At 44.2% G+C, this 15,129-nt stretch overlaps 1 protein-coding gene across 1 annotated transcript in view; it reads left to right on the top strand.

Moving 5' to 3' along the window:
- The window catches only part of tnrc18 (trinucleotide repeat containing 18), a 182,469-nt gene that overhangs the window by 98,447 nt on the left and 68,893 nt on the right, over positions 1-15,129 (top strand). The window contains 1 exon segment of the mRNA XM_064964656.1: positions 14,695-14,848. Within this exon segment, the coding sequence (XP_064820728.1) occupies positions 14,695-14,848 (154 nt within the window).

Raw genomic sequence — 15,129 nt, 5'->3', positions numbered from 1 at the left:
GGATGAGGACAGGTTGATACTGTGTTTATAGCTGTCATTGAGACTGGATGAGGACAGGCTGATACTGTGTTTATAGCTGTCATTGAGACTGAATGAGGACAGGTTGATACTGTGTTTATAGCTGTCATTGAGACTGGATGAGGACAGGCTGATGCTGTGTTTATAGCTGTCATTGAGACTGGATGAGGACAGGCTGATGCTGTGTTTATAGCTGTCATTGAGACTGGATGAGGCTGATACTGTGTTTATAGCTGTCATTGAGACTGAATGAGGACAGGCTGATGCTGTGTTTATAGCTGTCATTGAGACTGAATGAGGACAGGCTGATACTGTGTTTATAGCTGTCATTGAGACTGGATGAGGACAGGCTGATACTGTGTTTATAGCTGTCATTGAGACTGGATGAGGACAGGCTGATGCTGTGTTTATAGCTGTCATTGAGACTGGATGAGGACAGGCTGATGCTGTGTTTATAGCTGTCATTGAGACTGGATGAGACTGTGTTTATAGCTGTCATTGAGACTGGATGAGGTTGATACTGTGTTTATAGCTGTCATTGAGACTGGATGAGGACAGGCTGATGCTGTGTTTATAGCTGTCATTGAGACTGAATGAGGACAGGCTGATGCTGTGTTTATAGCTGTCATTGAGACTGAATGAGGACAGGCTGATGCTGTGTTTATAGCTGTCATTGAGACTGGATGAGGATGCTGTGTTTATAGCTGTCATTGAGACTGGATGATAGCTGTCAGCTTGAGACTGGATGAGGACAGGTTGATACTGTGTTTATAGCTGTCATTGAGACTGGATGAGGACAGGCTGATGCTGTGTTTATAGCTGTCATTGAGACTGAATGAGGACAGGCTGATACTGTGTTTATAGCTGTCAGAGACTGGATGAGGACAGGCTGATACTGTGTTTATAGCTGTCATTGAGACTGGATGAGGACAGGCTGATACTGTGTTTATAGCTGTCATTGAGACTGGATGAGGCTGATACTGTGTTTATAGCTGTCATTGAGACTGGATGAGGACAGGCTGATGCTGTGTTTATAGCTGTCATTGAGACTGGATGAGGTTGATACTGTGTTTATAGCTGTCATTGAGACTGGATGAGGCTGATGCTGTGTTTATAGCTGTCATTGAGACTGAATGAGGACAGGCTGATGCTGTGTTTATAGCTGTCATTGAGACTGGATGAGGACAGGCTGATGCTGTGTTTATAGCTGTCATTGAGACTGGATGAGGACAGGCTGATGCTGTGTTTATAGCTGTCATTGAGACTGGATGAGGACAGGCTGATGCTGTGTTTATAGCTGTCATTGAGACTGAATGAGGACAGGCTGATACTGTGTTTATAGCTGTCATTGAGACTGAATGAGGACAGGCTGATGCTGTGTTTATAGCTGTCATTGAGACTGGATGAGGTTGATACTGTGTTTATAGCTGTCATTGAGACTGGATGAGGACAGGCTGATGCTGTGTTTATAGCTGTCATTGAGACTGAATGAGGACAGGCTGATGCTGTGTTTATAGCTGTCATTGAGACTGGATGAGGACAGGTTGATACTGTGTTTATAGCTGTCATTGAGACTGGATGAGGACAGGCTGATACTGTGTTTATAGCTGTCATTGAGACTGGATGAGGTTGATACTGTGTTTATAGCTGTCATTGAGACTGGATGAGGCTGATGCTGTGTTTATAGCTGTCATTGAGACTGAATGAGGACAGGTTGATGCTGTGTTTATAGCTGTCATTGAGACTGAATGAGGACAGGCTGATGCTGTGTTTATAGCTGTCATTGAGACTGAATGAGGACAGGCTGATGCTGTGTTTATAGCTGTCATTGAGACTGGATGAGGACAGGCTGATGCTGTGTTTATAGCTGTCATTGAGACTGGATGAGGACAGGTTGATACTGTGTTTATAGCTGTCATTGAGACTGTGTTTATATGAGGACAGGGACTGATACTGTGTTTATAGCTGTCATTGAGACTGATGAGGACAGGCTGATGCTGTGTTTATAGCTGTCATTGAGACTGAATGAGGACAGGCTGATGCTGTGTTTATAGCTGTCATTGAGACTGGATGAGGACAGGCTGATGCTGTGTTTATAGCTGTCATTGAGACTGAATGAGGACAGGCTGATGCTGTGTTTATAGCTGTCATTGAGACTGGATGAGGACAGGTTGATACTGTGTTTATAGCTGTCATTGAGACTGGATGAGGACAGGCTGATGCTGTGTTTATAGCTGTCATTGAGACTGAATGAGGACAGGCTGATGCTGTGTTTATAGCTGTCATTGAGACTGAATGAGGACAGGCTGATGCTGTGTTTATAGCTGTCATTGAGACTGGATGAGGACAGGTTGATACTGTGTTTATAGCTGTCATTGAGACTGAATGAGGACAGGCTGATACTGTGTTTATAGCTGTCATTGAGACTGAATGAGGACAGGCTGATGCTGTGTTTATAGCTGTCATTGAGACTGAATGAGGACAGGTTGATACTGTGTTTATAGCTGTCATTGAGACTGAATGAGGACAGGTGATACTGTGTTTATAGCTGTCATTGAGACTGATGAGGACAGGCTGATGTTTTTATAGCTGTCATTGAGACTGGATGAGGACAGGCTGATGCTGTGTTTATAGCTGTCATTGAGACTGTGTTTATAGCTGTCATTGATGATGCTGGACAGGTTGATGCTGTGTTTATAGCTGTCATTGAGACTGGATGAGGACAGGCTGATACTGTGTTTATAGCTGTCATTGAGACTGGATGAGGACAGGCTGATACTGTGTTTATAGCTGTCATGAGACTGGATGAGGTTGATGCTGTGTTTATAGCTGTCATTGAGACTGAATGAGGACAGGCTGATGCTGTGTTTATAGCTGTCATTGAGACTGGATGAGGACAGGCTGATACTGTGTTTATAGCTGTCATTGAGACTGTGTTTATGAGGACAGGCTGATACTGTGTTTATAGCTGTCATTGAGACTGAATGAGGACAGGCTGATACTGTGTTTATAGCTGTCATTGAGACTGAATGAGGACAGGCTGATGCTGTGTTTATAGCTGTCATTGAGACTGAATGAGGACAGGCTGATGCTGTGTTTATAGCTGTCATTGAGACTGAATGAGGACAGGCTGATACTGTGTTTATAGCTGTCATTGAGACTGAATGAGGACAGGCTGATACTGTGTTTATAGCTGTCATTGAGACTGGATGAGGCTGATACTGTGTTTATAGCTGTCATTGAGACTGGATGAGGACAGGCTGATGCTGTGTTTATAGCTGTCATTGAGACTGGATGAGGACAGGCTGATACTGTGTTTATAGCTGTCATTGAGACTGGATGAGGACAGGCTGATACTGTGTTTATAGCTGTCATTGAGACTGGATGAGGACAGGCTGATGCTGTGTTTATAGCTGTCATTGAGACTGGATGAGGACAGGCTGATGCTGTGTTTATAGCTGTCATTGAGACTGGATGAGGACAGGCTGATGCTGTGTTTATAGCTGTCATTGAGACTGGATGAGGACAGGCTGATACTGTGTTTATAGCTGTCATTGAGACTGAATGAGGACAGGCTGATACTGTGTTTATAGCTGTCATTGAGACTGGATGAGGACAGGCTGATACTGTGTTTATAGCTGTCATTGAGACTGAATGAGGACAGGCTGATGCTGTGTTTATAGCTGTCATTGAGACTGGATGAGTTGAGGCTGATGCTGTGTTTATAGCTGTCATTGAGACTGAATGAGGACAGGCTGATACTGTGTTTATAGCTGTCATTGAGACTGGATGAGGACAGGCTGATGCTGTGTTTATAGCTGTCATTGAGACTGAATGAGGACAGGCTGATACTGTGTTTATAGCTGTCATTGAGACTGGATGAGGACAGGCTGATGCTGTGTTTATAGCTGTCATTGAGACTGAATGAGGACAGGCTGATACTGTGTTTATAGCTGTCATTGAGACTGGATGAGGACAGGCTGATACTGTGTTTATAGCTGTCATTGAGACTGAATGAGGACAGGCTGATACTGTGTTTATAGCTGTCATTGAGACTGGATGAGGACAGGCTGATGCTGTGTTTATAGCTGTCATTGAGACTGGATGAGGACAGGCTGATGCTGTGTTTATAGCTGTCATTGAGACTGAATGAGGACAGGCTGATGCTGTGTTTATAGCTGTCATTGAGACTGGATGAGACAGGCTGATACTGTGTTTATAGCTGTCATTGAGACTGAATGAGGACAGGCTGATGCTGTGTTTATAGCTGTCATTGAGACTGAATGATTGAGACTGGATGAGGCTGATACTGTGTTTATAGCTGTCATTGAGACTGAATGAGGACAGGCTGATGCTGTGTTTATAGCTGTCATTGAGACTGAATGAGGACAGGCTGATACTGTGTTTATAGCTGTCATTGAGACTGAATGAGGACAGGCTGATGCTGTGTTTATAGCTGTCATTGAGACTGGATGAGGACAGGCTGATACTGTGTTTATAGCTGTCATTGAGACTGGATGAGGACAGGCTGATACTGTGTTTATAGCTGTCATTGAGACTGGATGAGGCTGATGCTGTGTTTATAGCTGTCATTGAGACTGGATGAGGACAGGCTGATGCTGTGTTTATAGCTGTCATTGAGACTGAATGAGGACAGGCTGATGCTGTGTTTATAGCTGTCATTGAGACTGAATGAGGACAGGCTGATACTGTGTTTATAGCTGTCATTGAGACTGGATGAGGACAGGCTGATGCTGTGTTTATAGCTGTCATTGAGACTGAATGAGGACAGGTTGATACTGTGTTTATAGCTGTCATTGAGACTGAATGAGGACAGGTGATACTGTGTTTATAGCTGTCATTGAGACTGATGAGGACAGGCTGATGCTGTGTTTATAGCTGTCATTGAGACTGGATGAGGACAGGCTGATACTGTGTTTATAGCTGTCATTGAGACTGAATGAGGACAGGCTGATACTGTGTTTATAGCTGTCATTGAGACTGAATGAGGACAGGCTGATACTGTGTTTATAGCTGTCATTGAGACTGGATGAGGACAGGTTGATACTGTGTTTATAGCTGTCATTGAGACTGGATGAGGACAGGCTGATACTGTGTTTATAGCTGTCATTGAGACTGAATGAGGACAGGCTGATACTGTGTTTATAGCTGTCATTGAGACTGGATGATATGCTGTGTTTATAGCTGTCATTGAGACTGGATGAGGACAGGCTGATGCTGTGTTTATAGCTGTCATTGAGACTGAATGAGGACAGGTGATGCTGTGTTTATAGCTGTCATTGAGACTGGATGAGGACAGGCTGATGCTGTGTTTATAGCTGTCATTGAGACTGATGAGGACAGATGCTGTGTTTATAGCTGTCATTGAGACTGGATGAGCTGATACTGTGTTTATAGCTGTCATTGAGATGAATGAGGACAGGCTGATACTGTGTTTATAGCTGTCATTGAGACTGAATGAGGATGCAGGCTGTCATTGAGACTGTGTTTATGTGTTTATAGCTGTCATTGAGACTGGATGAGGACAGGCTGATACTGTGTTTATAGCTGTCATTGAGACTGAATGAGGACAGGCTGATGCTGTGTTTATAGCTGTCATTGAGACTGGATGAGGTGTTTACAGGACTGGATGATGATACTGTGTTTATAGCTGTCATTGAGACTGAATGAGGACAGGCTGATACTGTGTTTATAGCTGTCATTGAGACTGAATGAGGACAGGTTGATACTGTGTTTATAGCTGTCATTGAGACTGGATGAGGACAGGCTGATGCTGTGTTTATAGCTGTCATTGAGACTGGATGAGGACAGGCTGATGCTGTGTTTATAGCTGTCATTGAGACTGGATGAGGATACTGTGTTTATAGCTGTCATGAGACTGATGAGGCTGATACTGTGTTTATAGCTGTCATTGAGACTGAATGAGGACAGGCTGATGCTGTGTTTATAGCTGTCATTGAGACTGAATGAGGACAGGCTGATACTGTGTTTATAGCTGTCATTGAGACTGGATGAGGACAGGTTGATGCTGTGTTTATAGCTGTCATTGAGACTGAATGAGGACAGGCTGATACTGTGTTTATAGCTGTCATTGAGACTGGATGATGCTGGACTGTCATTGAGACTGATGAGGCTGATACTGTGTGAATGAGGACAGGTTGATAGCTGTCATTGAGACTGAATGAGGACAGGCTGATACTGTGTTTATAGCTGTCATTGAGACTGGATGAGGACAGGCTGATACTGTGTTTATAGCTGTCATTGAGACTGAATGAGGATACTGTGTTTATAGCTGTCATTGAGACTGAATGAGGACTGATGTGTGTTTATAGCTGTCATTGAGACTGAATGAGGACAGGTTGATACTGTGTTTATAGCTGTCATTGAGACTGAATGAGGACAGGCTGATACTGTGTTTATAGCTGTCATTGAGACTGAATGAGGACAGGCTGATACTGTGTTTATAGCTGTCATTGAGACTGGATGAGGACAGGTTGATGCTGTGTTTATAGCTGTCATTGAGACTGGATGAGGACAGGCTGATGCTGTGTTTATAGCTGTCATTGAGACTGGATGAGGACAGGCTGATGCTGTGTTTATAGCTGTCATTGAGACTGGATGAGGACAGGCTGATGCTGTGTTTATAGCTGTCATTGAGACTGGATGAGGCTGATACTGTGTTTATAGCTGTCATTGAGACTGGATGAGGACAGGCTGATGCTGTGTTTATAGCTGTCATTGAGACTGGAATGAGGATGCTGTGTTTATAGGCTGATGCTGTGTTTATAGCTGTCATTGAGACTGAATGAGGACAGGCTGATGCTGTGTTTATAGCTGTCATTGAGACTGAATGAGGACAGGCTGATGCTGTGTTTATAGCTGTCATTGAGACTGAATGAGGACATGCTGATGCTGTGTTTATAGCTGTCATTGAGACTGAATGAGGACAGGCTGATGCTGTGTTTATAGCTGTCATTGAGACTGAATGAGGACAGGCTGATGCTGTGTTTATAGCTGTCATTGAGACTGAATGAGGACAGGCTGATGCTGTGTTTATAGCTGTCATTGAGACTGGATGAGGACAGGCTGATACTGTGTTTATAGCTGTCATTGAGACTGAATGAGGACAGGCTGATACTGTGTTTATAGCTGTCATTGAGACTGAATGAGGACAGGCTGATGCTGTGTTTATAGCTGTCATTGAGACTGATGAGGACTGATACTGTGTTTATAGCTGTCATTGAGACTGGATGAGGACAGGCTGATGCTGTGTTTATAGCTGTCATTGAGACTGAATGAGGACAGGTTGATACTGTGTTTATAGCTGTCATTGAGACTGAATGAGGACAGGCTGATGCTGTGTTTATAGCTGTCATTGAGACTTGAGGACAGGCTGATAGTGTTTATAGCTGTCATTGAGACTGGATGAGGACAGGCTGATGCTGTGTTTATAGCTGTCATTGAGACTGGATGAGGACAGGCTGATACTGTGTTTATAGCTGTCATTGAGACTGAATGAGGACAGGCTGATGCTGTGTTTATAGCTGTCATTGAGACTGGATGAGGACTGTCATACTGAGAGACTGAATGAGGACAGGCTGATACTGTGTTTATAGCTGTCATTGAGACTGGATGAGGACAGGCTGATGCTGTGTTTATAGCTGTCATTGAGACTGAATGAGGACAGGCTGATACTGTGTTTATAGCTGTCATTGAGACTGAATGAGGACAGGCTGATACTGTGTTTATAGCTGTCATTGAGACTGAATGAGGACAGGCTGATACTGTGTTTATAGCTGTCATTGAGACTGGATGAGGACAGGCTGATACTGTGTTTATAGCTGTCATTGAGACTGGATGAGGCTGATACTGTGTTTATAGCTGTCATTGAGACTGAATGAGGATGCATAGCTGATTGAGACTGTGTTTATGTGTTTATAGCTGTCATTGAGACTGGATGAGGACAGGCTGTGTTTATAGCTGTCATTGAGACTGGATGAGGACAGGCTGATGCTGTGTTTATAGCTGTCATTGAGACTGAATGAGGACAGGCTGATGCTGTGTTTATAGCTGTCATTGAGACTGGATGAGGACAGGCTGATGCTGTGTTTATAGCTGTCATTGAGACTGGATGAGGACAGGTTTATAGCTGATACTGTGTTTATAGCTGTCATTGAGACTGGATGAGGACTGATACTGTGTTTATAGCTGTCATTGAGACTGGATGAGGATGCTGTGTTTATAGCTGTCATTGAGACTGGATGAGGACTGATACTGTGTTTATAGCTGTCATTGAGACTGAATGAGGACAGGCTGATACTGTGTTTTATAGCTGTCATTGAGACTGAATGAGGACAGGCTGATACTGTGTTTATAGCTGTCATTGAGACTGGATGAGGACAGGCTGATACTGTGTTTATAGCTGTCATTGAGACTGGATGAGGACAGGCTGATACTGTGTTTATAGCTGTCATTGAGACTGATGAGGACAGGCTGATGCTGTGTTTATAGCTGTCATTGAGACTGATGAGGCTGATGCTGTGTTTATAGCTGTCATTGAGACTGATGAGGACTGATGTTTTTATAGCTGTCATTGAGACTGAATGAGGACAGGCTGATGCTGTGTTTATAGCTGTCATTGAGACTGGATGAGGACAGGCTGATGCTGTGTTTATAGCTGTCATTGAGACTGAATGAGGACAGGCTGATGCTGTGTTTATAGCTGTCATTGAGACTGAATGAGGACAGGCTGATACTGTGTTTATAGCTGTCATTGAGACTGGATGAGGCTGATGCTGTGTTTATAGCTGTCATTGAGACTGGATGATGGTGTTTATAGCTGTCATTGAGACTGGATGATGATGCTGTGTTTATAGCTGTCATTGAGACTGAATGAGGACAGGCTGATGCTGTGTTTATAGCTGTCATTGAGACTGTCAATGAGAGACAGGTTGATACTGTGTTTATAGCTGTCATTGAGACTGATGAGGACAGGCTGATGCTGTGTTTATAGCTGTCATTGAGACTGGATGAGGATGCTGTGTTTATAGCTGTCATTGAGACTGGATGAGGACAGGTTGATACTGTGTTTATAGCTGTCATTGAGACTGAATGAGGACAGGCTGATGCTGTGTTTATAGCTGTCATTGAGACTGGATGAGGCTGATGCTGTGTTTATAGCTGTCATTGAGACTGGATGAGGACAGGCTGATGCTGTGTTTATAGCTGTCATTGAGACTGAATGAGGACAGGCTGATACTGTGTTTATAGCTGTCATTGAGACTGGATGAGGACAGGCTGATGCTGTGTTTATAGCTGTCATTGAGACTGGATGAGGCTGATACTGTGTTTATAGCTGTCATTGAGACTGGATGAGGACAGGCTGATGCTGTGTTTATAGCTGTCATTGAGACTGGATGAGGACAGGCTGATACTGTGTTTATAGCTGTCATTGAGACTGGATGAGGACAGGCTGATACTGTGTTTATAGCTGTCATTGAGACTGAATGAGGACAGGCTGATACTGTGTTTATAGCTGTCATTGAGACTGAATGAGGACAGGCTGATGCTGTGTTTATAGCTGTCATTGAGACTGGATGAGGACTGTGTTTATAGCTGTCATTGAGACTGGATGAGGCTGATGCTGTGTTTATAGCTGTCATTGAGACTGAATGAGGACAGGCTGATGCTGTGTTTATAGCTGTCATTGAGACTGGATGAGGCTGATGCTGTGTTTATAGCTGTCATTGAGACTGGATGAGGACAGGTTGATACTGTGTTTATAGCTGTCATTGAGACTGGATGAGGACAGGCTGATACTGTGTTTATAGCTGTCATTGAGACTGAATGAGGACAGGCTGATGCTGTGTTTATAGCTGTCATTGAGACTGGATGAGGACAGGCTGATGCTGTGTTTATAGCTGTCATTGAGACTGGATGAGGTTGATGTGTTTATAGCTGTCATTGAGACTGGATGAGGACAGGCTGATGCTGTGTTTATAGCTGTCATTGAGACTGGATGAGGACAGGTTGATGCTGTGTTTATAGCTGTCATTGAGACTGAATGAGGACAGGGACTGATACTGTGTTTATAGCTGTCATTGAGACTGAATGAGGACAGGCTGATACTGTGTTTATAGCTGTCATTGAGACTGAATGAGGACAGGCTGATGCTGTGTTTATAGCTGTCATTGAGACTGGATGAGGTTGATGCTGTGTTTATAGCTGTCATTGAGACTGAATGAGGACAGGCTGATGCTGTGTTTATAGCTGTCATTGAGACTGAATGAGGACAGGTTGATACTGTGTTTATAGCTGTCATTGAGACTGGATGAGGACAGGCTGATGCTGTGTTTATAGCTGTCATTGAGACTGGATGAGGACAGGCTGATGCTGTGTTTATAGCTGTCATTGAGACTGAATGAGGACAGGCTGATGCTGTGTTTATAGCTGTCATTGAGACTGGATGAGGACAGGCTTGATGCTGTGTTTATAGCTGTCATTGAGACTGAATGAGGACAGGTTGATGCTGTGTTTATAGCTGTCAGCTGTCATTGAGACTGAAGGACAGGCTGATGCTGTGTTTATAGCTGTCATTGAGACTGGATGAGGACAGGCTGATGCTGTGTTTATAGCTGTCATTGAGACTGAATGAGGACAGGCTGATGTGTTTATAGCTGTCATTGAGACTGAATGAGGGCTGATATAGCTGTCATTGAGACTGAATGAGGACAGGCTGATGCTGTGTTTATAGCTGTCATTGAGACTGAATGAGGACAGGTTGATGCTGTGTTTATAGCTGTCATTGAGACTGGATGAGGACAGGCTGATACTGTGTTTATAGCTGTCATTGAGACTGAATGAGGACAGGCTGATACTGTGTTTATAGCTGTCATTGAGACTGAATGAGGACAGGTTGATGCTGTGTTTATAGCTGTCATTGAGACTGAATGAGGACAGGTTGATACTGTGTTTATAGCTGTCATTGAGACTGAATGAGGACAGGCTGATGCTGTGTTTATAGCTGTCATTGAGACTGAATGAGGACAGGCTGATGCTGTGTTTATAGCTGTCATTGAGACTGAATGAGGACAGGCTGATACTGTGTTTATAGCTGTCATTGAGACTGGATGAGGACAGGCTGATAGCTGTGTTTATAGCTGTCATTGAGACTGAATGAGGACAGGCTGATACTGTGTTTATAGCTGTCATTGAGACTGAATGAGGACAGGCTGATGCTGTGTTTATAGCTGTCATTGAGACTGAATGAGGACAGGCTGATGCTGTGTTTATAGCTGTCATTGAGACTGGATGAGGACAGGCTGATGAGGACTGTGTTTATAGCTGTCATTGAGACTGGATGAGGACAGGCTGATGCTGTGTTTATAGCTGTCATTGAGACTGGATGAGGACAGGTTGATACTGTGTTTATAGCTGTCATTGAGACTGAATGAGGACAGGCTGATACTGTGTTTATAGCTGTCATTGAGACTGAATGAGGACAGGCTGATGCTGTGTTTATAGCTGTCATTGAGACTGGAATGAGGACAGGACTTGATGACTGTGTTTATAGCTGTCATTGAGACTGAATGAGGACAGGTTGATACTGTGTTTATAGCTGTCATTGAGACTGAATGAGGACAGGCTGATACTGTGTTTATAGCTGTCATTGAGACTGAATGAGGACAGGCTGATGCTGTGTTTATAGCTGTCATTGAGACTGAATGAGGACAGGTTGATGCTGTGTTTATAGCTGTCATTGAGACTGAATGAGGACAGGTTGATGCTGTGTTTATAGCTGTCATTGAGACTGAATGAGGACAGGCTGATACTGTGTTTATAGCTGTCATTGAGACTGGATGAGGACAGGTTGATGCTGTGTTTATAGCTGTCATTGAGACTGAATGAGGACAGGTTGATGCTGTGTTTATAGCTGTCATTGAGACTGGATGAGGACAGGCTGATGCTGTGTTTATAGCTGTCATTGAGACTGAATGAGGACAGGTTGATACTGTGTTTATAGCTGTCATTGAGACTGGATGATGAGGACAGGCTGATGCTGTGTTTATAGCTGTCATTGAGACTGGATGAGGACAGGCTGATACTGTGTTTATAGCTGTCATTGAGACTGGAGGACAGGCTGATGGTGTTTACAGACTGGATGCTGATACTGTGTTTATAGCTGTCATTGAGACTGGATGAGGACAGGCTGATACTGTGTTTATAGCTGTCATTGAGACTGGATGAGGACAGGCTTGATAGCTGTGTTTATAGTGTTTATAGCTGTCATTGAGACTGAATGAGGACAGGTTGATGCTGTGTTTATAGCTGTCATTGAGACTGAATGAGGACAGGCTGATGCTGTGTTTATAGCTGTCATTGAGACTGGATGAGGACAGGCTGATGCTGTGTTTATAGCTGTCATTGAGACTGAATGAGGACAGGCTGATACTGTGTTTATAGCTGTCATTGAGACTGGATGAGGACAGGCTGATACTGTGTTTATAGCTGTCATTGAGACTGGATGAGGTTGATACTGTGTTTATAGCTGTCATTGAGACTGAATGAGGACAGGTTGATGCTGTGTTTATAGCTGTCATTGAGACTGAATGAGGACAGGCTGATGCTGTGTTTATAGCTGTCATTGAGACTGGATGAGGACAGGCTGATGCTGTGTTTATAGCTGTCATTGAGACTGGATGAGGCTGATGCTGTGTTTATAGCTGTCATTGAGACTGGATGAGGACAGGCTGATGCTGTGTTTATAGCTGTCATTGAGACTGGATGAGGTTGATACTGTGTTTATAGCTGTCATTGAGACTGGATGAGGTTGATACTGTGTTTATAGCTGTCATTGAGACTGGATGAGGACAGGCTGATACTGTGTTTATAGCTGTCATTGAGACTGGATGAGGTTGATGCTGTGTTTATAGCTGTCATTGAGACTGGATGAGGACAGGCTGATGCTGTGTTTATAGCTGTCATTGAGACTGGATGAGGACAGGCTGATACTGTGTTTATAGCTGTCATTGAGACTGGATGAGGTTGATGCTGTGTTTATAGCTGTCATTGAGACTGGATGAGGACAGGCTGATGCTGTGTTTATAGCTGTCATTGAGACTGGATGAGGACAGGCTGATACTGTGTTTATAGCTGTCATTGAGACTGAATGAGGACAGGCTGATGCTGTGTTTATAGCTGTCATTGAGACTGAATGAGGCTGATGCTGTGTTTATAACTGTCATTGAGACTGGATGAGGCTGATGCTGTGTTTATAGCTGTCATTGAGACTGAATGAGGACAGGCTGATACTGTGTTTATAGCTGTCATTGAGACTGAATGAGGACAGGCTGATACTGTGTTTATAGCTGTCATTGAGACTGGATGAGGCTGATACTGTGTTTATAGCTGTCATTGAGACTGGATGAGGACAGGCTGATGCTGTGTTTATAGCTGTCATTGAGACTGGATGAGGACAGGCTGATGCTGTGTTTATAGCTGTCATTGAGACTGAATGAGGACAGGCTGATACTGTGTTTATAGCTGTCATTGAGACTGGATGAGGTTGATGCTGTGTTTATAGCTGTCATTGAGACTGGATGAGGACAGGCTGATACTGTGTTTATAGCTGTCATTGAGACTGGATGAGGTTGATGCTGTGTTTATAGCTGTCATTGAGACTGGATGAGGACAGGCTGATACTGTGTTTATAGCTGTCATTGAGACTGGATGAGGTTGATGCTGTGTTTATAGCTGTCATTGAGACTGGATGAGGACAGGCTGATGCTGTGTTTATAGCTGTCATTGAGACTGGATGAGGTTGATGCTGTGTTTATAGCTGTCATTGAGACTGAATGAGGACAGGCTGATGCTGTGTTTATAGCTGTCATTGAGACTGGATGAGGTTGATGCTGTGTTTATAGCTGTCATTGAGACTGGATGAGGACAGGCTGATGCTGTGTTTATAGCTGTCATTGAGACTGGATGAGGACAGGCTGATACTGTGTTTATAGCTGTCATTGAGACTGAATGAGGACAGGTTGATACTGTGTTTATAGCTGTCATTGAGACTGGATGAGGACAGGCTGATACTGTGTTTATAGCTGTCATTGAGACTGAATGAGGACAGGTTGATGCTGTGTTTATAGCTGTCATTGAGACTGGATGAGGACAGGCTGATGCTGTGTTTATAGCTGTCATTGAGACTGGATGAGGCTGATGCTGTGTTTATAGCTGTCATTGAGACTGAATGAGGCTGATGCTGTGTTTATAGCTGTCATTGAGACTGAATGAGGACAGGTTGATACTGTGTTTATAGCTGTCATTGAGACTGGATGAGGCTGATGCTGTGTTTATAGCTGTCATTGAGACTGGATGAGGTTGATACTGTGTTTATAGCTGTCATTGAGACTGGATGAGGACAGGCTGATACTGTGTTTATAGCTGTCATTGAGACTGAATGAGGACAGGCTGATGCTGTGTTTATAGCTGTCATTGAGACTGAATGAGGACAGGCTGATGCTGTTTCATTTACTGAGCGTTCTTCATGAGGAGGACTGAACTTATGAGTGTTAACGGTGTTTTCCTAACGTGTGTGTGTGTGTGTGTGTGTGTGTGTGTGTGTGTGTTTGTGTGTGTGTGTTGTGTGTGTGTCAGGCCGGGCAGGACAGTGCGGTACTCGGAGGTGGAGGATGGAGGGAAGAAGAGGTTCCACTGTTCCAGAGGGGAGGATGAAGAGATGGGGGGAGGAAGAGGAGGAGAGAAGAGGAGTTGGCAGGATCAGGAGCCGTCCACTAGTCACTCTCTGGAGGTACTGTGTGTGTAACGTGTGTGTGTGTGTAACGGGGGGGTGTGTGTGTGTGACGGGGGGGTGTGTGTGTGTAACGGGGGGGGGTGTGTAACGGGGGGGTGTGTGTGTGTGTGTGTGTAACGGGGGGTGTGTGTGTGTGTGTGTGTAACGGGGTGTGTGTGTGTGTGTGTGTAACGGGGGGTGTGTGTGTGTGTAACGGGGGGTGTGTGTGTGTGTGTAACGGGGGGTGTGTGTGTAACGGGGGGGGGGGGTGTCTGTGTTCTATCCACCAGGTCTTTAAG

Source organism: Oncorhynchus masou, unplaced genomic scaffold (genome assembly GCF_036934945.1).
Source record: "Oncorhynchus masou masou isolate Uvic2021 unplaced genomic scaffold, UVic_Omas_1.1 unplaced_scaffold_181, whole genome shotgun sequence".
Lineage (NCBI taxonomy): Eukaryota > Metazoa > Chordata > Actinopteri > Salmoniformes > Salmonidae > Oncorhynchus > Oncorhynchus masou.
This window is presented reverse-complemented; position numbering and strand designations above follow the sequence as displayed.